This window comes from Prinia subflava, chromosome 4 (assembly GCF_021018805.1).
Source record: "Prinia subflava isolate CZ2003 ecotype Zambia chromosome 4, Cam_Psub_1.2, whole genome shotgun sequence".
Lineage (NCBI taxonomy): Eukaryota > Metazoa > Chordata > Aves > Passeriformes > Cisticolidae > Prinia > Prinia subflava.
Window position 1 is genome coordinate 31,083,248 of NC_086250.1, and position 25,617 is coordinate 31,108,864.

The 25,617-nt window shown below is 36.6% G+C and overlaps 1 protein-coding gene across 2 annotated transcripts in view; it reads left to right on the forward strand.

Annotated features, from left to right (window-relative positions):
* Positions 1-25,617, forward strand: part of KITLG (KIT ligand) — a 58,862-nt gene that overhangs the window by 8,840 nt on the left and 24,405 nt on the right. For both annotated transcript variants that reach the window (XR_010080247.1, XM_063396365.1), the window contains exon 2: positions 19,057-19,170. Coding sequence is in view for 1 of the 2 variants with exons in the window: in XM_063396365.1 (XP_063252435.1) it covers positions 19,057-19,170 (114 nt within the window). In the remaining variant the exon portion in view is untranslated. Of the gene's footprint in view, positions 1-19,056; positions 19,171-25,617 lie in introns of those variants that run through there.

Sequence of the window (25,617 nt, forward strand, 5' to 3'; positions counted from 1 at the left end):
TGTACTGGTAACCTTCCAGTGTCTTTCCTCCTAAATGAGTTACACTGTTTTGTAACTTTTCTCATCAGCTTGTGCTTGCTTCCTAGAAGCAGACCAAGGTATGTCTTCCTTTCATGTTTGCAGCATGATACATCATTGCCGGATGGATTCTTTGGTCTGTTTGGTAACACATGACCTCTAATTACTTTTGGAAAAAAGTTATTCTGGCAGTATAAGTCAACTGTAAAACTAAGTTGTGCATGTCGCAGCAATCTATCTCTGTTTAAAACAAAATTAACTCTGTGCAAAACATAGAGCAACTGCTTTTGTAAGAGTTGTTCCAGGACAAAAGAATGAACTTGATGATCTGTACACAGAACATTCTGAAAATGTGGTGTAATACACTGATATAAAAATTTATTTTAAAAGAAAATGATATATTTAAACTTTAAATATTATATTATTATATAATAGTGATATAAAATAATATATAATGTTTAATATTGTAAAGTGCCTGTAAATGTGGAGAGTTTAAAGTGTGTGGGGAAAGTTTCTTCCTCTGTTTCATGTTGATAAAAAAAAATTCCTGTCTCTTTATGGGGATTTCATAGTTGTATAAAGTGGGAGTATGATATCAAGGTGCTGGCTTCTGTGGTTTAACTGAAGTAAGACACTAAGAAGTCAGGCATGATACATTTAAATTAATAATATGCTGTATATATGCAAAATAGTTCACCAAATGAAAAGAAGTGCTTAGAAATTTAGGGAGGTTGAAATTTAAACATGCTAATAGTCTATTGTAAAAAAGTCCAAGTTCCAGCCTTCTAATTTCCACCCTCTATTTTCTCATTATTAAGTGAACTCAGCAAAATTTGTCTTTTACATTAAATAACAAGCAGACAACATTATGCATTATGTCTTTAAACTGATACAGATCTGAATGTCAGTTCTGCCTGAGATTTGTTTTTCTTTTACTACTTTGAAGCATGCAGGAATAGGAACATTAGTCAGCCAAATGAATTTAGGAAGCTTGTATAACAATGCTTGGCACCCTCTTTCATTTGGATTAAAACCCATGTACCTGAATAAACAGAGCTGTTTGGTGGTTATTTTATAAAGGAGGGAAAAAATATATCTCCAGTATTCATAATTGGTGCCTTTTTCAAGTTACTGTGGTTCAGCAATGTGTGGATTGCGTTTCTATTCTAAAAGCCAAAACTACCAGTGCTGGATTTGACACCAGTTTAAACGATTCTGATGGGCATTGCTATATTTTCTAGGAAATGCAAACCTGTCTTATAAACCCTAAATTTAAATACTGTCACTGAAGGTGCTTTGATCTTCTGTATTATAATCCTTGGCTAAGAATGTGCCCTAGATTTGCCATGCACTCTGTAAAAATTCTGGCGATAACTGTAGTCTCTTCCAAAATGCTTAGATATATTTCTTCAGTGTTTGTTCCATTAATAGTGTAATATTAGGCAGTGTTTCAGGCTACTAAAATCAGCAAAAATCTTGCTATTTTTAATAATTGACTCCAATCTCCAGTCAGATGGTGTTAATAATGCTCCATCCATTTCCTTCTGGATTTTTTTTCTATCATCATAGCTCAAGGCCACATCTGAAAATGACTGCAAGTTCCTCTCCTCTTCCTGTAAAGACAGCAAACCACCTTCATTTCTTTGTGCACCTTTCCTGGCTTCTGCTGTGTTTAAGTCAATGTTCTCACTTCTGGCAACAGAACTTCTGCACTTCTAGTATCCACAGTACTGAAGGTGTGTCTGTCAGCACCTTGTTTGCTCCCATACAGCTTAAGCTTCATCTCCAGTGTATGTTCTCTACATTTTTATGGCATTTTTATTTCTCATTACCTTTTAGGACCCACTTCAAATACTAGTCCTCTGAATAACCTCTTGCCACTCTATTTTGTATCATCTGTAGAAACAGATGATCCTGTCTCTTTGGACAGGATTAGAATGAATCCTTTGTTCCATGAAATATGTTGGGTTTTTTGTTTTACACTTGCAAGCTATTATTAGAGTTAGGAGGAGCCCTCTGAAATACTGATCTGCCATTTCTAGAAGTGACAATACCTTTTTTCTCTCTAAAGTCAGTAATTTTCTTAATATATTAAGAAAATTCTGGCTTCTATTTTTTTCAATTTTTTAAATTTTAATGGTCAGATACTTACTGAGACCAAAAGAAATCCTTTTAGAAGCAGTTGCTATTGCTTTCCCCTGTACCTCTCAGCTCTGTTACCTAACCAAGTGAGAAATACTTGATTTGGTGCTTTCATTTTACTTTTAAAAAGATCAGGTGTAATAATTTCTTTAAACAGTTGAAGTGAATTTCTATCTTCTCATTCTCCTCAGTGCATTAAAAAAAATCTCTTCTCACATGGAGGTTTTATGGATCAGCTTAACATTTGCCAGTAATGGTCAGATTCTCTACAGTACTCTTGGTCATTTCCCACTATAACAGAATGTTATTGACATTTGCTAATGGCCTGAGACATATGTGAAGTTAATCTGCTTTTAGCCTACTAAAATGTGCTTTATTTCTATTGAAACAAGTCCATTGCATCCAAGAACATTATTTCAGTTACTGTTGAATTAGTACCTGTTCAAAGTGCTATTTATCAAACAATTATGTTCTTTTTGGCTTTATTCAGTATGATGGAGTTTTCTTCTTAACATACATACTGCATTACTTATTTCAAAGTAAATGGCACAATTCCTATAAAACTGGGAAGATTTTTTTTCCTGTAAAAATTGATAAATGTCACTCAAATAAACTTGCTAAAAAATTTATCGATTATGAAAATGCATAACTAGTCTTACTGGAATTTTAGAGTGTAGACATTGAGAAATACATGCTCTGAGGAGATTTACACTAATCTTCTCAACAATGGCATATTTACTGTGAGATTAATTATGGAAGCCAAAGAAATTTCATAATAGGGCAGGCAAATTAATGTCTCTTCTTTAGTAAGAATGACCTAGGAAGCATTTAAGAATTAGGTGTAAAAATAATCCAAGAAATTATATTATGTTGTGTCAATATTTGTATGAGTTTTTCTATCAGCACATGTGTAACAAGGATGCTGTTGAACATGTACCAAAATAATTTCACTGCTGACAGCTGCCATTCTTTCTAATTCACATGAATACTTTTGACCAAATGTAAAGCTCTTTGTCACACTACACACAATTTACAATTCCTTTTTTTAATGAGTAGCCCCTGTGAAAGTTATCAGTAAAAGTAAGGTAAAATAGCTGTTTTTTCAAAGTGTTGTGTTCTGTTGTGTTGTTGGAGATGCTGTAAGAATACCTAATATTTCATATCAGTTATTTAACTGAATTCATAATGTGTTACTGGTGTAAGAGTTAGGTTTTATAGGCATCTGTATCTAATTGATATTTCTTCAAAATTGTACAGACTTAGGGAGCTTTTTTTCTCAGATTTTCTTTTGTCCAGTTATGTGTACATTTCCATAGTCATACCAAACTGTAAGCTGAATGGCTTAACTTCTTTTTGGAATGTTTACACCCCAATTTCTGTGTTTTTTTAAGGAAAGCCACAAGTGGAGCTTCAGGTTTAAGTTCTCTCTAGTTAGTATAACTCAAACAAAAACACCTCAATGTGAGATGTTTTTGTTTGAGTTATGAGATATCATGTAAATGACATTCATATTAATTCTGTGGTCACAATTCTGTGATGATGAAGTTAGTTGGGATTTTCCTGTGTCTCTTAAGCTGATGAGACCACTTGCATGTTGGTGTATATCATAGTAATGTGCCTGTTCTTCCTGGACACATAGGAGAATTGTGGGGAAACACTGGAATACCAGAAACACTTTGATGGAGTTTGTAGTTGTTAGTCTATACAAAACCCAATCAAAACCAACCAACCAAACAAACCCACCAAAACCCCTCTAAACCCACGCACAAACCACCAGGATATTAAAAATACAGTTTGTGTGAGCAGATGTAAAATTAAGGGCAGGATATAAATTGTAAGTTGGGTTAATTTTACGATAAAGACAAGGTGACTATAACTTCATAGAAATAGGTGAACATGATTTTTTTTTCATTTTCTTAAATATGTAGTATCTCTTAGCACATTAACTCTTAATTCTTGTCTTTAGAATTAATGAATATGTCCAGAGTTGAAAATATTTTTTCTTACCAGCTTGCCTCTGTTGTTGCATTGCTAGCAGATCTTGCTGTATTTAATTCACTTGGTAGAAGGCAGATGGGAACTCCATATTAATAGAGTTCAATGAAAGGAATAGAAAAGCCCAGTTCCTGTAAAAGAAGTGCATTCAATGCACTAAATATATTTGTATTCCAAAATGGATGAATAAGGAGAAAGAATGGAAATTGCTTATTTAGATTCTTAAAAAATAAAGACCTAAGAAAAAACCTAAGTAGCCCCATAGTGTATCTCTCTTATCATAACAGTTTGAGGAAAAAAATATTTAGGACGGAAAGCAAAGTAGGAACAAGTCATTAATTTGTAACATCGCAAAACCATAAATGGTAATGTTCTCTAATTGTCAGTAACCTCATATAGTTCAATCTGGTAATAGGGTTCACAGATTGATAACAACATGTGCAAGCTACATAAATTACTCAGGTTAATTGAAACTAAAAGAGATTCTGAGGAACTTTGTAAAGGTTTAGAGGAGATGGGAGAACAGATGGCATGATGGCAAGCTCTTATTTATGTTCTTGTAGCAATGCTTTGTCAGGAAAATGAATGAAAAATCCCTGTATTGTGCCCGTAGTAGAACAAATCAGACAGCATCTTGGGATGCAGTAGAAGCAGAAAGAGAAATTTGAAAGGGAGTGCTTTTATGATAGTGATCATCAGCCATCCTGAAAAATGTTCTGGTTTTCCCATTGAAAAAAAGAGCATAACAGAAATAGGCATCTTAAAATAGGCAAAAGCATTATAAGAGAGCAATTTGCATATGAAGAGAGACTGAAAGTTGATCACAAGGAACTATTGAATGATATGCAGAAAGTAGCAGAGAGAATGATTGCTGGACATTACTAATCCTTTCTTGGTACAAGAATAAATAAATATTTGACAGAAGAGGCTAAAACAGGCAATTCTGCCTTAACATAAAATTACCACTTTGGAAAAGTTTTTGACACTAGATATAATATAGCTTGAAATGCAGCTTGATATATGTTAGAGTGAGCCCAAGAGGTCACGTCCAGAAAGGGGTAGTCCTAGTCTTCTCATCGTTGCACATCTCATCTCCTCCTTCGCTCATTCCTCAGGGATTACTTTTTGTCTCTGAGCTGAATTGGCTGGTCACTGTCTTTGAATTTACTGGCTTGCTTAGGGGTCGGGTGAATGTCAGAGGAAGGGAAGCTGTGGAGAAGGAGCCCTCTCTCAGCAGCAGGGAGCTGTTAGATGGTTTCAGACCATCTCATCAGCCTCGACTGAAGAAAAAGGGATTATACACTTAAGTGGGTAAAACACTGTGGTTATTTTAGTTTATACTCTGTGTGTGACATGTTTCTTATCTTTTAATTCATGCAATTCAGAAGAAATTTTCATGTAGGCAATATATTCTGTAAATCTGAATGATCAGGTTTCTTCTGGTTTTGGTGGGCACCAGACCAATCATGTACTGATCTGACACTTCTTATTTTCCAAATCTTCATTGCCTTAATTGTACAAGTCAGATTTGGCCTAATTATAAACTCAGTTTCATACACAACCATCTGCCAAAATTACCATCTGTAACAATTCAGCCTTTAGCGTAGAGGAAGGGAAAACACTTTAAGATATATTGTAGCTGAACTTCAATTACGTGTGAAAGTAGTGACAACTGAGATGTTTATGCTGAAAGACCATTCTTTTAGCATGTGACTATCAATGGTGAGAACTCAAAATTTTATGTAAAGTTGTTGCACAGCTCCAGGCATTGCAAACCAGTGGAGTTTCCATGCACCATCTCTGAAAGATACTCTTTTACAGCACTTCAGTGCTAGCAGGAAAAAGCACTTAAAAGTGCGTCCACTTTTAGGGGTGCATAGGAATTAAAAACGTGCTTGAGTTTCTGATGCAGTAATGCAGTTGCTGGATTTTTGTGTTAAAGGAAGCATTTTGATCAGTTCCATTCAGTTTTTCCCACCTTGAATTTACATTTTCCTGGAAAAACCTTACATATGGATTGAAATTCTTAAAATGGCTATTCTGACAATTTGCTTTTTAAAAAAAAAAACAACAACATATGTCTCAGGAAATAATTTCAGAAAGAAATTTTAAAATTAACAATGGCATGATGCATTTTAGTACATCTTGAAAAAGGAATTGATGCTTGTTTTCTACTGTAAAAATTTACAGTTAGAATAATAATAACTAAAGCATATTTGGCACATGAAAATGCTTTCAGTTTAGATCAAAAACCTGAAAACAATATAGTTGATTTTTTTCTTACTAATATACTAATGTAATTACTTTAAGACAAGGCATAATGTGTTTGTAATTCCAGCTTGCTGAGGTAAATGGCTTATTGGCTGCCCAGCACTTACGTTGTCTTGCAAGCATACTTAAATGTTTTGAAGATTAGTTTCTAATTTGATGTGACTCTTACCTGATTTGTCTGCAGTATCACAAGCTTCAAGGCATTTGAGAATAATCTCATCCTTTGGTCTATTGCTTTGGATAAATATTCTTTTCACAAAAAGATATAGATCCATTCTTAATGTACTTATATTCTAGTAACAGTATAAATGTAACGTATCCTTTTACAGATCATTACCTTAAAGCTAAATTGTTCACTTTGGTTTTGTTTATGTATAGGAAGACATGATTCAAATAATGTAGGAAATAAAATGTTGTCTGACATATGAGAGAACTGAGTTGAAATCAGCATCTGGAAAAAGTTACGGTGTTTTTTGGGGCTTTTTTCCCAGTTGAAAGTGATTCTCACAAACATTTCTTGGAGCACTATTAGTATGTGCAGCTCAGCTTCTCACGTAAGCTGATAAGTACATATTCAAAATCTAGTGAAACTTCAGAAATGTATAATTTTAGAAGTGGAAGCCTAGCAGTGTTTTTGTGATCAGCTCACTGAAACTTTGTTTGGTTATTGACAAATACAGAATCATGGGCTCCAAGTTTTTGAATGGTAAGGTTTAAACTTGCACATTTCCCAGGGAAATACCTTGAACAGATATTATGCTGGCTAATGGCCAGGTCACTATTGTACCAAGAAACGCTGTGTACAAAGAACAGAATTTGTGTTGTGACAAAGATATTCAACATGTTGAAAGTCCTCAGGAGTTTTCTTGTATCTCTTAATGAAGGGAGATGAAAACACCAAGGACAGGAGGAGCAGGTTTCATCTTTTACTTTTTTGGGTTTTTTTAGTATGCTGGCTCTTAAGCAGCTTGCCTGTAGGTGCTTTTAGTCTTTTCCCCTGAGAAACTATCTTACCAAAGCCTTTGGCAATTTTTGTAAAAATTGACTATAGATAATGGTTAAAATGTCTGCTGGGGCTGTTTATGGCACCAGAAGCTGACTTGATGGCCTAACAACACATTTTGTTTGCAAAAGACAGAACATGATGTTGAAAGGGTTATGTATTTTTTTTAAATCTCAAACCGTTTCTAGCAAACAAGGGACTGTTTTGTTGGATTTTCCTCATTCCTTCTCTTATGGTACAGTGTACAACATACAAGGTGCTTGTAAAACATAGCATTCAATCTTTAAAGTCATGTTTCTAAATCATGAGTGGCACATCGTTAATAGATATTATGTGGAATATAGTAAATTTTGTGATAAAAAGTAGTGAAAAGGAGCAGAAATGCAGACTTCACTATGGAGTCTTGCCCCATTTCTGCAACTGAGTTGTGTAATGGCACTCCCTCATGCTACAGGACATCAATGTGTTCAAAATACATTTAATCCTTGATACATGCCCCAAGGTAATAATTTAGGTTTAGAATAATGCTTATAGAAGTATCTTTTGAATTCTGAAATAATAACAGTTCTTGCAACTTATGTTTAAAATTTTAGGTGTCACTACTGATGACAGAAAGAAACATAAAATATCCCTTATTTATTTCCCAAAACATCCAAGATTTACTGCAGCTGTAGAGCAGAATGACCTTCTTTCATTAGTGTTGTAGTTGGTGTCAAAAACTTTAACCACAGGCCTGGGTAACTATCTGATTTTTTTTTTTTAATTTTTTTAAATCTCTTTGTCTTGGTTTGAGCAGATAGAGTTAATTTTCTTCTTAATAGCTGGTGTAGTGTTGTGTTTTGGATTTAGTATGAGAATAATGTTGATGACATGCTGATGTTTTTAGTTGTTGCTAAGTAGAGCTTGCCTTAAGTCAAGTGCTTCTCAGCCTCTCATGCCCTGCCAGTGAGAAGGCTGGAGGGGCACAAGAATCTGGGAGGGGACACAGCCAGGACAGGTGCCCCAAACCGGCCAGAGGGATCCTCCATAGCATATGGCATCATGCTCACCATACAGACTGGGGGGAAAGCTGGCTGAGGGCCACTGCTGCTTGGGAACTGGCAGGTCAGTAGGTGGTGAGCAATTGCATTGCGTATCAAAGTTTTGTATATTCTAATTATTTTGTTACTATTGTTACCCTTATTATTTTCTTCATTTTATGTCCCCTTAAGCTGTCTTGATCTCGGCCTATGGATTTTCTCACTTTTACCCTTCCGATTCTCTCCCAGATCCCACTGTGGAGGAAGAGTGAATGAGCAGCTGTGTGGTCCTTAGTTGCCATCTGGGGTTAAACCACAACACCCTTCAAAATACAAAATCACTTTCCTCACCAACGTGTATCTTACATCATAATTTAAAAAGTTCTCAGCTGGGGTTTTTGGGGGATCAAAGTGAAAACTCTATATTTCCTGTTTCAAACCATTTAAAGTTGATGCAGGTGCTGCTGTCTGGAATATATCCAAAGAAGCCAGCTTCTGTGAAAAGTAAATTTGGAATACTTTTAATGTCAACAGTTCCTTATCAATGGGAGAAACTGCTCTGACTAATGAGGAGGGATCCCATTTAAAGGTTGCATGACTTTGTGTTGGTTTGCTTGTCTTCACGTCAGAAGCAAACACCTGGTTGGAGACTGCACCCACTGTCACCGTTGTGACAATACTTAGTAAGAGATAGGGCAATCCTTTATTTACACTTTTTGGAGAGGAGAGTCTGTGAAACTAAGGTACTGTAGAAAGCAAATAAATGAAATTTTTAATCTGAGAAGAGATAAGAGAGAAAATTTTGTTTATTTCCGTGAGGTTTGGGAGGCATTTTTGCTTTTTTGCTATGAAGCAGTGAAAGTCAAATGGACTTTTTAATTATGCATAGGATAGACTCTAGTAGGGTTAAATTTTGTAAGTACATGAAGACAACACACCAGAAAGATGAGAGTATAAATACACAAGCAAAGAAGTATCATTGCCATGCATTGATAGAATGCATTGATATAAACCACTGGCACTTGCACTGGATAGTACCAGGCTTTTAACCATCAGAACAGTGAAGATCTGGGATAATTTCCCAAGATTCACTCCAGATCCTGTTTAGTTCTGACCACCTCACTAAAAGAAAGACACTGACATGCTGGAGCATTACCAGAGAAGGGCAGCAGTGCTGGGAAAGGGTCTGGAGCACAAGTCTTAAGAGAAACAGCTAAAGGAGCTGGGGAGATGTTTAGCTTGGAGAAAAGGAAGCTCAGGAGAGTGATAAATTCTCTACAGTCACCTGAAAGGAGGTAGGTGTAGCCAGGTGAGAATTGATCTCTTCTTCCAAGTAAGGAGCAATAGAACAAGAGGAAATGGCCTCAGGTTGTGCCATGGAGAGTTTAGCTTGGACATCAGGAAAAATTTCTTTACCAAAATGGTGGCCAAGCACTGGCACAGGCTGCCCAAGGAGGTGGTTGAGTTATCAGCCCTGGAGGTATTTTAAAGATGTTTAGATGTTATGCTTAAAGACATGATTTAGTGGTGGCAATGCTGAGTTTACAGTTGTACTTGATCTTAGGAGGTATTTTCCAACCTGAATGATTCTGTGATTATTCCCTCCAAACCCACTTTACTACACTTTCTATTTGGTTTTACTGAGACCTATTGAAAATATAAGCTATCTTATCAAAGGGGTGGGATACAAAAAAAATGTTATCAAGAGCCTACCTGTCCCAGGAGTTACTGAAGCCCACAGTGACTTTGAAAACTGATACCTGCTGTGGCATGGGGCAGATAAAGTTACTGAAGAGATTTATGCTCCAAGAATAGTAATCTTCTGAACGTCTGTCACGGGGGACTGGCTAGACCTATCCCTATGCCTGTATGTTGGAATTCAGGTTACAGATATAATTTGCCTTTAGTAGCAGATGATGCCAAGGCCATTCTGCAGAGGACCACATTTGCCTGATGTTGGTCATGAGACCTTTACAATAAGAGAGGAACTGAAGAAAGCTTCTGGGGCTGGATCCCATGACAAAAACCATATCATTAATGCAAACTCCATTTCCTCACCTTATCCTGAGTGTTCTTGTAGATCACTAATGTAGAGAGCAACCATAAAAAGTCAGGAAATGAAAAGTCTTACAGCATGTAGTACAATACTGATGTGAAAAATTGTCATCCATCAGCACTGTCAAAGCTCATACTGGTGTTGGTATACCCAAGAGCTCCAAACGATGTTCTTTAATCACAGGTAACCTTGTAATTCTAAAAATGTAATACAGTTAAGGTAGGTGCATGAAACACAGTCTTGACTGTACTGGCATCTAGTTTCAGTCTGTGTTCAGCAATTACCCTTTTGTAACGAGGTCTCCTATCAAGCAGATCAGAGAAATTAGTTCTGGATTTATATACCTATAAAGATACAGTGCCTATCAAAGATGTTATAAAAAAAAATCAGTGTCCAGAAACAGAACAGTGTCTTTCTGAGAACATTGTCTTTGTTTTAAAACCAAGTTGGTGATTCTGTGACGTATATTTGAAAAATCATCCCCTGCTTATACAAAAAAGTATAAAAGGATTAATAATAATAATAATAATAATAATAAAAATTTTAAAAAAGCATCTAAACTCTTTTCCATTTTGTATAAGGATTTTTTCCTGGTGTTTGCTTTCCACAGACTTGAACATGAACTGAAAACTCTTCATATTTATAATGCAGTTTATTTTCTAGCAAAGTTGCTGTACATGAACGAGTAAGAATCCACTTAATAAGTTTTGCTTCATACTAAGAATGATATATAAGGGAAGACATTTTCATCATGGATTCTAGTGTATGCCAAGTATCAAAATTGCCGTTGTTTTCACTTTTCTAGATGGATTTTATTTATTTTAATTTATTTGCCAGAGTAATAGTTCTTCCAACCCAAACACCATATAATTTGTAGCAGATGGTTAGAATTAAGCATCCAGTACAAAACTTCTGTATCAAGTCTTATTTCCTTTTTTTTACTGGTGCTTGAAAGCCCAAGATTAAAGGAGATTGCTTGGAGTATATTTTCATTATAATTCAAAAGAATATTCAATATAGTGACTTTTTTTTTTTTTTTTTTTGCATGAACTTGGGAAACGAGCAAGACCTCTGAAATAGATCTTTAGGAAAAAATCTTTAATTAAGTAGCTTATCTAAGAGAATGTCTTTTCATTTCCTGAGGAACTCAGATCATCCACCTCCATACAGTGTGAGGAGCTTGTCCTCTCTGCAAAGATAATCTTGTATCTTATGTTGCCTTCCCCTTTAAATTACTTAAAAATGCCTTTGGATCTATGCTAGAAAACTCTTAAGTAAGTTCCCAGCAAGGAAAACAAAAAGACAAAAACTCTTTGAAGTTTGTGGGAGGTTTTGTTGAGTCAACTGAAGTCTGGTCTTCTGCTTATTTCTGTTATGATTATGCATGTATTTGGATTCAGTGCCTTTGTTACAGAACAAGAGAATATTGGTCTTTATCACTCTGTAGATAGAAAGATGAAAAATTTCAGTATCGATCCTGGATGTTTGCTATGGAATTTTATAAGACATGGAAAAGAAAATCTCTCTTGCCAGTACGCATGTCCTAAAAAGACCGCTAGCTGCAGGACCTCTGGAGATGTTCATAATCTCTGATTCTGACTTAAAGGGAGGATTTTTTTCAAATTTTGGAAGTTTTAAAAATTTTTATCCTTTCTTCCAACTGAAACACTTTTGTCTTTTTAATCTCTTGTCTCTTTTACAGAACTAGAATGCCACCTGATGGATTATTATCAGTAAATATTTATTCAGATGCTTTTAACATAAGTTCCAGAGGCCACATTCATGTATAATTACCTGTCTCTTGGTAACTTCACTTCCCAGTACCTGGGAACTAAACAAACTGGCTGTCATCCAGGACAAGTTTAGGATGCATGGAAACTGCCTGAATCCCTGATTGTCAAGTGAGATTAAAGAATGGACAAAATTTATTATGGATCAGATAACATTTTTAAAGAAACAGAGCTTATATTTTTAGAACAGCCAAATATTTTGCAATGGTATCCTTACAGAGATTGAAAATAAATATGTTAATTTACAAATTAAAAATACTTTTTTCTAGTTTACTGAATGTAATTGCAAAATACCTGAATTCCATTGATTTGCAGGGCAAACTCTGTATCAATTCACAGTTCTTGCTTATCAAATTCATCTTGGTTTCAGCTGAAACACAGGAACCAAACTCAGCAGGAGTCTGGGTGCTCCTTACCAAGTGCAGCAGTAGCACATTGGCTGGAGCAGCCAGCTGCATCTGTCAAGAAGATCTGCAAGGGGTAGAGGATAACAGCAATTGCCTGAGGTCGTATGAAATGAAGTTGGCATATAGTCTTAAGCAGCTTTCCAGTTTTCCCAAGGTCTAGAGGGTGGGAAAGAATGGTGTGACTCATCATTTTCTCAGCACTCTTAAGACTACATATCTTAAATTTGTCTGATTCAGGAAATAGATGTGCATAACTTGGCAGAACTAGAGAATGGCTTCTCCTTCCAGCTGAAAAAGAAAAATACTGGAGAAAAAGTAGTTCTGCATTAGCACTTAACAGGTTTGGGACTACCTTTTATCCATTGACCTGAATTGAATTATCTCCAGTTCATTAAGGGTGTACCTTAGAAGGCAACTGGCCTATAAGCATCTGAATACAGCAGCCGGCTTTGCTTTTGCACATATGGCTGGTGGAGTCTAGTTAGATGCCACCAAATGACCAGTTAGATGAAACATCCCATTCTTGTCATTCTAGGAGTCCCCTGTGGATATACAAGTGAGCACAAAAGTGTGGGGGAAGACATTCTAGGGTTGGAAAAATTACGTAAGGGCAAATACAGTATTGTCAAAAAGTTCAAACAGCTGTGAAAGCAGGTTGCCTGTTGAACTTACTTGAATGTAGGTACCAATGGCCTTCTCCCTGCTTGTATTTTTGCACAAACTTGTTAACTTCCTTCCCCTCAGCCCCTTGGAGTACCTTCTTTTTATGTATTTTAGATATTATATGCAGAACTGAGTAGAAGATATACCGTGTTTTGTAAATAACCAAACAGATGTTCAAATATTTTGTGTCCAAAACATTCTAAAACTTGCTCTGAAAAAGAGTGACTAGTATTTCCATAGTCTGTGTTTAAATCAAAATGTAGAAAAATTTCTCTGATAGTTTCTGTGGCTTCCTTTTATGATCATACTCCTTACTAAACATCATTGTTTAAAAAAATGAAGGGTGGTATCAGTCACTAAAAAAGTATGTATCTGGATTTTGTAATCATAACAAAGCATAGAGGGTGTGATCCAGAGATTTTTAGGTGTCTCACCCCTGCAGAGTGACTCACTGAGCTGGAGCTGTGGATTTTGTTCATTGGACTGCCAAAAGGTTGTTTAAAACCTCACATGTTGACTGGGGAGCTTTGCAGAAGTTAGGGTGCCCAGATGGAAGAGCATGTGTGAGACAAGCATACACACAGACATTCTGATGTTCAGTGAACACGTCTATTTTTCTACATATTGGCTTGATGATGTAAAATGCATAAATGTTGTGAAAAATAGGGGTCAGGAGTACCAGTGTACCCCTCATTTGCCCCTTTTAGCCAGGGAGCCATAATAGACAGGAAACCAGCTCCAGTGGTAGATATGTAGATGTGGCACTTAGGGCCTTGGCCTTCTGGTGAATTGGGCAGTGCTGGGCTTGTGGTTGGACTTGATGATCCTGGAGGTCTTTCCCAACCTAAATGATTCTGTGATTCTGTGACAATTACAAGGTAGATGTATCAGAGGATCACAGCTCAACTCCCGTGCCCGTGCGTGCGTTAGAATTCCCTTGGTTACAGGAGGTGTAACCCAGGTCTGTCACTTAGAGAGCATCCTAGGTGTTGATAGGCTGTTGTACTGGGTGAGACTAGTGCCGGCTTGGGTGGACAGGATCTGTACACTAGACTTAATTTCTATTATTCAGAGTTAACTGCAGTGCTTCATTCAGCTACTCTGAAGTAATTTCCTGGGTACTTGAGAGTGTGCAGGGGGCATTGCCAGTTCCAAAGTACTTCATTGTTTTCAGAAGGAGGTGGTCCTGAGCGGATGACTTCTTTTTCCACACTTAACTCACTTTTTTGGAGGCTTGAGCAATCTTTAACACTTAAGCAGTATTTTGGCATGGTCATGTGGGGTGTTAAAGTTATTCCAACTCTGCCATTTGCAGGTTGGAAGGTGTCACTGAATACCATGAAAATGGTAATTGGATTACATTCTCCGTAAATGCTCTTCTTTCATTTAAAGATTTTTCTATGCTGGCAGTTAATTTCTTAATTGGTTTAAGACAGTTCTTCCATGACTTTAATTATTTAATCTCTATCACAGCTAAATAACTAAATAGACATAGGAAAGAATTACTGTGCTTCTATGCATCTGGATGCTTTGTGATTAAAAAAAAAAAAAAAGCCAAGAAATATATTTTCCTGCTATTTACATTTTCTCCAAATCCTCTCACAAAATGCTTTTTGAGGCATAAGTATGAACATTAAGTTAGCTGCCCATGACTGACCACTAGTGTTGTCTGTGGCAGAAGTTCACAAGCTGTGTCTCAGCAAAGCAGCATGTAAACACTGTCTGAGCAGTCAATATTGAAAGATGTTCCTACTCCAACATTAACAGAAGTGAAAAATAAATTTGGGAAATCTGGCCCAGGGTGAATATTGATCCACATTGTCAGCTGACCTACTTCAGCTGTGGCTTGGTTGTGGTTAATTGGATGATTTGCTCAGGAAACTGGGCTGAAAAATTCCATGGCTAATATGATTTGAAAACAAGAAATTTTGAACTGGAGAAGCCATTCATCTGTGTCGTTACTACCTCTCCCTATGCTTGATGGTTTTTTGTGGTTTGTTATTTGCCTTTTTAATGACTTCTCCCTGCTTGTGTTTAGAAGTGTTACCAGGAAAAACTAGTTATTTGGAAATGTCCAGACTTTCCAAAGTTTGGTTTATTTAGCAATGTGGTATTCCCCTTGCTGCTTTACACTTAAGGAATCAGCTGAACATTAATATGATTATCTTTCATAGCATACTGTGAAAGAGATGCTAAACCACTCACTCAGCAGCCTTTGTCAACACTTCAGATTGTAAATGAAGAACATAAATGAAAAGGATGTTGATTTACAACTGAAAGATTCAACACATTGGATCACTAGCTAATCTTCTAAAATGCTGTTTACTGAAATTCTAGATTATGGCTGACAAAAAATAGTGCAAATCATTTGCACAATAAACAAACATGTATACTTGAAATCTTTAATTTTAATCATCCTTTTGAGTCTAATAATTATTTTTTTCCCCTTGCACAAATTTAAATATTCAGTATTTATGATATTTCAGAATCTAAAGACAATAGAATAATTTTTGAGCCAAAAATAGGAAGAGGCACTTTGGTATACAGGTCTTCCTCCTGTCTGCCATATATTTATATATATATATATATATCTTCAATTTAATGCTAATAGATGATGTGTGATTAAATTCTGAGGCCAGCTTTGAAAAATCCCATGTTAACTTAGGGGTAATTAAATATGGAAATCTGTTATGAGTGCTGTGTAGGTAACTTTTATTTATGCTTAGTAAAGTATAAAGTGGGCATCTCTATTCATAAAGCTATTGTTTAAGGTTCCCTTTTGTTCTGTCCTTGATTTAATTCAGTCTAATCAAGTTTTGCTCAAACAGCAGGTTTGGTCATTAGTAAATAACACAAAAATAGCTCAACTCTTTGATCTGTACTGTCCTTACATATAATGTGCCTGAAGGCATTTACATATATGCACTTACATATTTGTAAGTGCAAATAATTAAAAGATTTTGTATAATAGACATGTTGGAACTAGCAGTATTTTGAAAAATTTCAGTTCCTGTTGGATGACAAAGGGAGAAAATAAGCAAGAAAAACCTCAAATAATCTCAGAATTTTCAAATCATTTCGTTTTAATAACAGTTACAAAATTATTATGCTTTTAAATCCCATTATTTATACAGGAGAAAAAGTATTCTTATTTATTTACATAATTATAAAATGTATAGTGATTTTAAGCTTTATGTACGGACTGTCAGAAATACAAAAATTGACAAAGTACCTCAAAGTTCTGGTTTTATTTGGAGTGTGCTACTGTGTTTATTAATATTACGTAGTTGATCTGCTGAAAAAATATTTCTAGTTAAAGAATTTTGTTACTTTTTTGATTATTAGACTGTAAGGTTGAACATCATCCTATGACCATGACACAGTTCAGTGAACAAATTCCATATTTACATACTAATCAATACTGGGGAATCCAATAAAGAAATTGTCAGTTCCTGGTGTGAGCTCTGTCTCCAGTGAACATGTCAGGGAAAAGTCCAGTGGAACTGCCCATGCACTGTTTTACTCCGAAGGGTGAACGTTATCATTCTTGAAAGCAGTATAGTTATTTCAGAGCTAGTTGTCATTAACTTCCTACCTTTTTTACAGCAATTTATTTCCAACAATTGGGAATGAGGAGGTAGCCTGTTAACTTGAGGTTACCTTTTCTTTCCTCTGTGATTCTGAAGCTTATGTAGGAAAGGGAGACGTTTCTCTTGATCACTTAAAACCAGTTCTTAAACAGCTTTTAGCTCTAATACACTGCAAGGAGCTCTTAAAGGTCCTTTCTAAAACTAGCAGCATCTTTGCATTTCCCCAGAGCTCAAATTGTTGATAGAGATATAACTGCAAAGCTTTGTGTAGCATAAAATACAGAGATTTTGTAAGATGAACTATTAATTATTCTCAATCCTTCACATTGGTAATTATGCTCATTAATTATTTGTACAAATATTAAAATAAAAGTATTTCTAAATGCTAGTTTTGTTGAAGCAAGAGCCATTATCAAAAGACGTGTATTGCAAATGCACTTTGCTCAGACTACTTTTGATTTCTTTCTCTGTGACGTCTGAGGGTACAGTTTAGGGAAAGGCAAGTGCAGGCTCCACTGAAATCAGCAGTCCTGGCTTGCCTCATCTTTGACAGAGCACTTCAGCTGTGTCAGTTACTTGGATCAGAAAGCTGAAAAATACTACACAAAAACAAAAATGGAAGTTGTCTGCCTGGTACAACTGACTAAACCATCAGTGTCAGTGCAAGAAGTAGGGAGAGGAAGCTGGATTGTCTTTTCTATGAACAGCCCATACTGGATTACCTAAATGTGTCAGGAAGCTGTATTCTAAAAAAGCAAAGGACCAGTTTTTCTTGTAGGATAGATACAAGATTTAAGTGATAAAAGATACATGAGATTACTCTTGTCAGCTCTTTTAGGTAAAGTGCCTGGCACTGTTCTGTCATGTTTATGAGGCTCCTGAGCAATCTTTATTATCCTTCTTTCTTAGGCCATCTAGATTACTATAATGATACTTCATCTTTTTAATCTGTGATTTTTCTCTTGTTTTCCTAGAGGATTGTGTCACTGTTGTTTCATTTGCTTTGGTCTTAAATTGAAAGTTTGGAGAGCATATGAAGGCAAGGGTGGAGGCTGGAGTTTTCTACCTGTCACAGAACAGACGGAGCTGAGCTGTATCTTAGTTTGTGCGAAAGCAAATTCTGATCTCAGTGCTGCCCTTATGGAGGCTGAGGAGCCTGCACAGGCAAATTCCATACTTGCCGTAAATGTACACCATCAGCGGCTTTTGCTGACAGCTTCAGTCAGCTGGCACAAGAAGCTTCACAACCCGAGGCAACTTCTGATTATCCATAGCTTAAATGCTTTAACATTCTGGAAATAAAGATCCTCAGCTTAAACTTGGCACAGGGCTCTGTGGGAAACCAGTGAAGCACAAGGAACAACAGAAGGCGAGGAAGTTCAGGCAGTGTAGCCAAGGAGACACCCAGGTGCATCGCAGCTAGTTAGCTGGTGCTTTTCTGTGTGAGTCTCACCAGCCCGTGTAAGTACATTGCATTGCTGTTTCCAGTAGGATTTAGGAGGGGAATGTAGTGCCAAAGCCAAGCTGGCACTTCTGAGAGGCTAGAGCACATCACTTGGAGAAGACGTACTGTATTGCTGCTTGAGATGTCAGTATCTGGGCAGAGTCCAGTTGTGGGCTTGCTTGCAGTTCAAGTACTCAAACAAAATGGCTGTGATCATGAACTTTCTCCTTTTGTCTTCATGTAGTAGTATAATTTTGTTCCTTAGTATTTATCACATTATTGCCTCACATCTATCAGGTGAATGACAAGTATGTATTTTAATGATAAGGAATATCTCAAAGCTTGTATCTTTCTCTTCTTTGGTATCTCTAAACTTTGCAAAAACCCAGCTAAGCATGATCCTATGCAAGTAACCTGATGGCTCAATATTAGGTTTTCCATTAATACTCTGAAGATATTTGCTTCCAGAAAACATCAATGAAGTGCATTTTCATGGATTCCTGACATGAAGATGATACTATAATGCTACAAGTATGCCTTCATGGAGGATAAAGAGTATTGTTGGCTCTGCACTTGTTGGCTCTGCACTACAAACCCTTGTTACTTAATCTTTGGTGATTGCTTACTTGGGGTTTCTTGTTTCTTTTTTGCTAAACAGACTTGGATTATCACTTGCTTTTGTCTTCAGCTGCTCCTACTTAATCCTCTTGTCAAAGCCCAGAGGTCCTGCGGGAATCCAGTCACAGATGATGTGAATGACATTGCGAAATTGGTAAGTACCTTTTATTTTACATTATTCTGTATTTTAAAAAGTAGTCAGTGGTCAAAAGGGCACTTACATTTCTAAGCAAAGTTTGTAAATCTGTATTAGACCTAGGGGAATATGAAAAGAAAATCCATCAACATCTATCACTTGAACAAAACCTTTTTTTTGCAGTGAAAGTAGTTCCAGTCTTAATTGAAGAGATTACCTTCACCAAAATGGAGTGTATGTACATATGTTGTTTCCTAACTCTAAACTTGAGTAAAAATTGTGAAAAATCTTTATTTCCTCAAATGTTCTTTCAGAGCAGATTGTTCCTCATGCAGATAAAAGATTATTGTCTTTGTGTTACTGCCTTGCGTGGAGCAGACTGGCAGCAAACACAGCTGAATTGAAGCAGAAGTCTACCTCGGGTATATGAAAGACAAGTGCCATATATAAAAATAGCGTGATATTAGACATCAGTGTAGCAACCAAAGCAATAACAATTGAACAGGTTTTGCAGTCTTCAGGTGTGAGTGGGTTACACGCATTATATGCTTCTCTGCTTGCTCTACCCAGAAGTTTAAATCTGAAGGACTCACAGCTTCAAATAAAAACTAAATTCATTTAAGGAAGTTTTAACTGTTACTTAATTGACCACTGCATTAACCTGAAAAACTACATTTGCTTGTGAAGTAATTTAGTATTTAGCTCCACTGAAGTTAATAATTATGTTATTTTGCAGTAATGTGGGATACAACACCAAAGTTTTTAAGAAATAATATATACTGAACACTTAACAAGCATGTGTTCGTCTGCATATTGAATCTAGCTGAAAATTGCGGCTTCATTGTAGGAAAACAGTTGCAACATCAGTGTTATTACTATCAAACACTTGAATTGGAGCCCCTAGTATTTGCTGCCTGTGCAGTGTTCTTAACTTGTTTTCTTTGGTCCTTTTTATATACACTGGCACATAGTGTAAATCTCTAGGGGTGCTCTGTAGTCCTACTTAAATGTTTAGTGCTTCAAATTAATCCCTTTAGGCAGAATTTTGTAGTATTGGCACATTTATTCCAGATAATATTTCATCTCTTGGAAGAGTGTTAAGCTTTGATGTAAACTTGTTGAAAGCGTGCAAGCACAACAGAATTCCTGTGAGGACTGGTGAAATGGTGTAGTGTAGGATAGTAATAACTTTTTGTCAATTGTGTGTTTTAAGAATGCATTAACTTTCCCTTTAGTACAATGTGAACTTCAAGATTGTATAAATAGAGATTACAAAAAATGTGCAAGCAGCTTGAATAGTCACACTGTCCAGGTTACACTGTTTTTCTGCTACTGCCAAGCTTGAGTACAGTGGGATTGGACTGAGCTTCTTCAGACACTCCTCCACGAGGATGCTGTATGGTCATTCTCCTGACTTAGACCCATATCTTTCAGATCACCCTCCAAATGCAAAATTGAGGTCAAGTTACCAAACAAGTTCAAAGATAGTTTGGGTTGGAGAAATAACAGAGATGCAGAAAGTACAAAGCCCAGACACTCTCTCTGTTTTGAGTTGCATGAGTTGTTCTGAGAATGTTTTGAGGAAAGTCTGTCTCCCTGATTTGTCTGTGTTAATACTTGCAGAAATAATTTCAATAAAGTCATTTGAGAATTAAAAGGATAAGGTGAAAATAAGTTTAGTACTCTCAATTTAGTATAAGAACTCTTTGTTTAAATTAATGTGATTATATTAAATGTTGATCATTCTCTTTTGAAATTCTACAACACGGTATCTAGACATTGAGAACAAAATTTTAAAAATACATAATAAGGTTTAAAATATTTTTAAGCAAAACTTCATTAGCTGACAGTGTGAATATGAGAAGGGAGAAGCCTCCAGAGAATACTGACTGATCATACTACTTTGTAGCAAGTACAGGTTTTTTATGCTGTATGAACTATATCCTTATTACAAATAAAAAAGATTCCAACATTATATTACATAAATATAGTTCAGGAGACCCTGAAACTTTTGCAAAGTGAAGTAAAAATGTTGTACCATTTCTACTTTTTGAAACACAATATATCCGTTGAATTTAGGAATGATATTCTGATGATGTGTATCTTCAAAATTCAACACAATCCCCCAGCCACTCCTCATATGACTCACTCTCTAGACCCCCCACCCAGCGTTGCTGCCCTTCTCTGTTGTTCCTCATGCAGTGAAGGGCTCAGAACTGGACAAAGGACTTGCACTGTGGCCTCACAAGTGCCAGGTACCAGGAGACAATCGCTGCCCTGGTCGTGCTGGCCACAGTATTGCTGATACAGGCCAGGATACCAATGGCCTTCTTGGCCACCTGGGCACATGTGTTCAGCCAGCTCTCAGCCAGCACTCTCAGGTCCTTTTCCTCCAGGCAGTGACTGTTGCCCTAGCCTGTAGCACAGGGTAGAGTTATTGTGGCAATAACTCCAGGACCTGGCACTTTCCTTTATTGAACCTCAGAAAACTGGTCCTAGTTGACTGATCCAGCTCCCCATGCAGAGCCTTCCTACGTTCCAGCAGACCAACTCTGCCCCTCAACTTAGTGACTGAGAGTGTTCTTGGTCGCCTTGTCCAGATTGTCAAGAAAGATAAAGATGCTGCTGACGCCAATAGTGAGCCCTGGGGAACACTGATCTCCACCTGCTTCTGGCACCACTCACCATCAGTCTCTGTGCCCGACCAGCCAGACAATTTTTACCCCTGAAAGGTGTACTTGTCCAAAGCATGAGCTGCCGTCTTCTCCAGGAGAATGCTGTGGGAGACAGTATCAAGGGCTTTACTGAAATCCAGGTAGACAACATCCACAGCCTTTCCCTTTGTCTGGAGATCATATTGGCCTTTAAGTAAAAGTTTTATTTATTTGCTGATCCAAAGAATCTGTGCCTGTGGAACATAGGGTCTTTAATGAATACCCTCCCCCTTCACACTGAGAACAAATTGTAGCCTCAAGGATTTCACAGAAGTGTTATGTGTACAGTTATTACTCATAGTTATTATGATATTATCCACAAACTCTGTCACATTTGGACATAGTGATATAAGAGTTGTTCCTAAATGCTTTATTCTCAGCCAGACTGTCATGTTCTTTAACCCTCTTTGTCCACATTCATAAGTATAATCCCATCTCTGTGTGCAATAAACTATTTTTTCAGCAGTAGTGCACAGATCCCATCACTTACCTTAGGATGTTCACCTCTCTTCCTCCTGTCTCATAACAAATTATCAGACATATTTAGTGTAGAGCCTAGACTGAGTTTGGTGTGAATCCTCCTCAGAAGCAGAGTATGATCTCTTTCATTTCCTCAACATGTTAGCCTTTACTGTGTCGTTTCTCCTCACTGTAAAGTTACATCACCATCTCTCCCCAGCCATTCAGGTCTTCAACAGTGTCTGATTTGGCTCTTGATGCTTCACAGACCCTTTAAAGTTCACTTTTAAAACCCTCATTGTTTTTCTTGTCATAATAGGAGAAAATTGGTTTTGTAGTTCTCTGGACAAACAAGTACATTCTTCTTCCAAATTATTGGTGGATAAAAATCCAATCTATGAAAAATGTTTTTCTAGCTTCAGCATCAATAGTTTTACTCTTCTGTCTGTTCACATGCTGCTCTGACCCTTTTTCTTCTACTTATTTCCTTCAAGCTGTTCCTCCTTTTTATTCCACTATCAATGGCAAGCTTCTTGAGTTTATCTTCAAAGGTTCTATTAACACTGCCTGTGTTGTCATAACGCATGCTGAGTTTGCCCTCAGCTTCTCCTCATTATTTCCATGGTATCTGTTACACTGTTTCTGGCTGAAGGAAAGATGCTCCTTGAGGAACTCCAGGCAGATTGCATCCTCTTCCTATCTCATGCTAAAATTCTTCACAGTATGAATCCCTATCCCTCATTTGGCTTTTTCTCCAGTATGTTTTCCCCCACACACACACACTTCTACTGCAGTGCACCTACAGCTTGCTAAACAGTGCTACAATTCCCTACCTAGTCTTTGTTTAGTTGGTACTGGGTTTGCTCCAAGTACTGTAAACCTTCTACATCACTTGTAGAAAACTCTTGAGCGTGACTGTGTTCTGCTTAACTTTATTAATTATCCCTGTACTATAGGGATATGAGAACAAGCCTCAGTCAGGACCCTCTGTGAATATGGATGTGAGATGTCTACTAAGCCTCAGCTGTTGGAGAATAAGTAAGGCACACTGTGCAGTGCCTGAAAATGTGGGTCATTTGCCTAATCAACTTTGTTTTGAGTAAATAAATTGAGGACAGATGTGTGGTGTAACTTATTTTCAGTGGTTTTAATCTGGATTTTCACTAGCATCATGCTAGACTCACACCAGAAGAAAGAACTGGAAAGAAAGAAATTCAATAACCATAAGGTTTCTGAGCATTAATCAATGTAAGACCAAAACCAGACTGGTATCCATAAAAAATGATTTGTATATTCTGTAAGATTAAATTTATTCACATCTAGGTAATATAATTTTGTCTTATGAAGAATATATCCTAAGTAAAATGATCTTAAGAAGCAAAGAACAATTGAACAATCATTTTTGTTTTTTAACGGTGAGGACTTTAAAAGAGCATAATTTCATACGTATAGAGAATGAAAGTATTTAGAGAGTATTCATTTTGCACTACTCATCACGTGACCTCTTTCTTCTTTTGTAATGAAGATGTCTGGAGGGAAGCACATTACTTGATGAGCAAATGTTCCTTATTATGAAACTGTAATTGCAGCACCTGTCAATAAAATCTGTCCCCATTGTTCTTTTCAGCACAGTAAGTCAGCAGAAAGCTGCATCTCTGTAATTGTGCATTTGATTTTGCATAAAAATTAAAAATCAGTTGTATATGTGTTTGTTAAATATGAACATCAAAACCTACATAGAAATAGAATTTTCACTGAGCTGTGCAGTATGTACAGAATATACCTAAAGATTTTTGTTTCATCCATTAACAAAATCTAAGATACCTCTTCTTCCATGAACTACTTCTCTAAAGCATTTTTCTTCTTTTGAATGTTGGAAGCCCAAACAATAGTCAGAATTTACTGACCAGTTCCTTGTTTGAGACATGGTGTCAAATACTTTGCTTTCATTGCATCTTTGCTGTAAATATATACTTTACACTCTCTGCCACATTTGATTTTTATTTTTAAATGGATCTAACTCTCCTGAGTGAAGGGGTTATAAAAAATGATCCAGAGTTGTTATGCTGCCACTATGAATGTAAAAAGTGTGAACGGAAATTGTTAGCATGTTGTCTTAAGCCAAATGATGAAGATTTTATTAACTGCTTCATTAGCAGATGAGATAGAGTAGATTGCAGAAATTAAGTACAGACAGTGGCAGCTCCGGCAGGGAAAGAAAAGCCAAGGAAGCAGTGAGAAAGAGCTAGAGAGGGACTTTTGACAAGGGCATGTAGTGCTAGGACGAGGGGGAATGGCTTTAAACTTAAAGAAGAGAAATCTAGATTAGATATAAGCAAGAATTTCTCTACTGTGAGTGTGGTGAGGCACTGGAGCAGGTTTTCCAGAGAAGTCGTGGGTGGCCCTTCCCTGGAAAATTGTCAGGGCCAAGATGAATGGGGCTCTGAGCAACCTGATATAGTGGAAGATATCCCTGTCCATGGTAGGGGGTTGGAAGCAGATGATCTGTAAGGTCCCTTCCAACACAAACCATTCTATTATTCTATGAAAATAACAGGAAAATGGAAAAAAAATAGAGAGAAATTCAAGGTAAAAATTACACACGAAAGGAAAGTATGGTTTTTTTCCCATCATATGCTTCAGAATAGAAAACACTGACAATGGAAAATGGTATTTTTTACTTTATTAACATACTTTATCTTTTATATGTGTATAAAAATTATATCTGTGCTTATAATATATCTCGTTATAATTTTCATAACAATCCCAATAAAGGGAATTTTCAAGAGCAGTAACCTTCATTTCAAAGCATGTGCATGCAGACAAGTCATCTCTCATGTCTGCTGTTGCTATGAAAGAGTAGTTTAATGGAACCCAAATCACTTTTACTTCCTTTTTCATCTCCCCATCTATGTGACCGTGAGTATATTTTAAAATATGTTTGGATTATGGAGTGTTAACAGTGCTGTATTAAATATTCAGACCTCTCTATGTCAAAAGTAATCTTATATTCCCCAGTATGAGATTTTGTTACAACTGGGAATATAGCCCTTACTGTTGGTTTTGTATGGATTTAAAGACATAAGTCTAGATGCCCTGCTCTTCAACTTATCTCAGCCTGTTGGGATATCTGCAATCACACACAGCCACTAAAACAGAGAAAAATCTTGTGATATTTTGATTGAAGTTCAATGCTTTTGGTTCTGTACATTCCTTTGCAAGATTATCAATTGAAATTCTCTATAATAAATAATCTTAGTTCTGTTTAAACTAAGGTAAGTTGTGCAGGCAG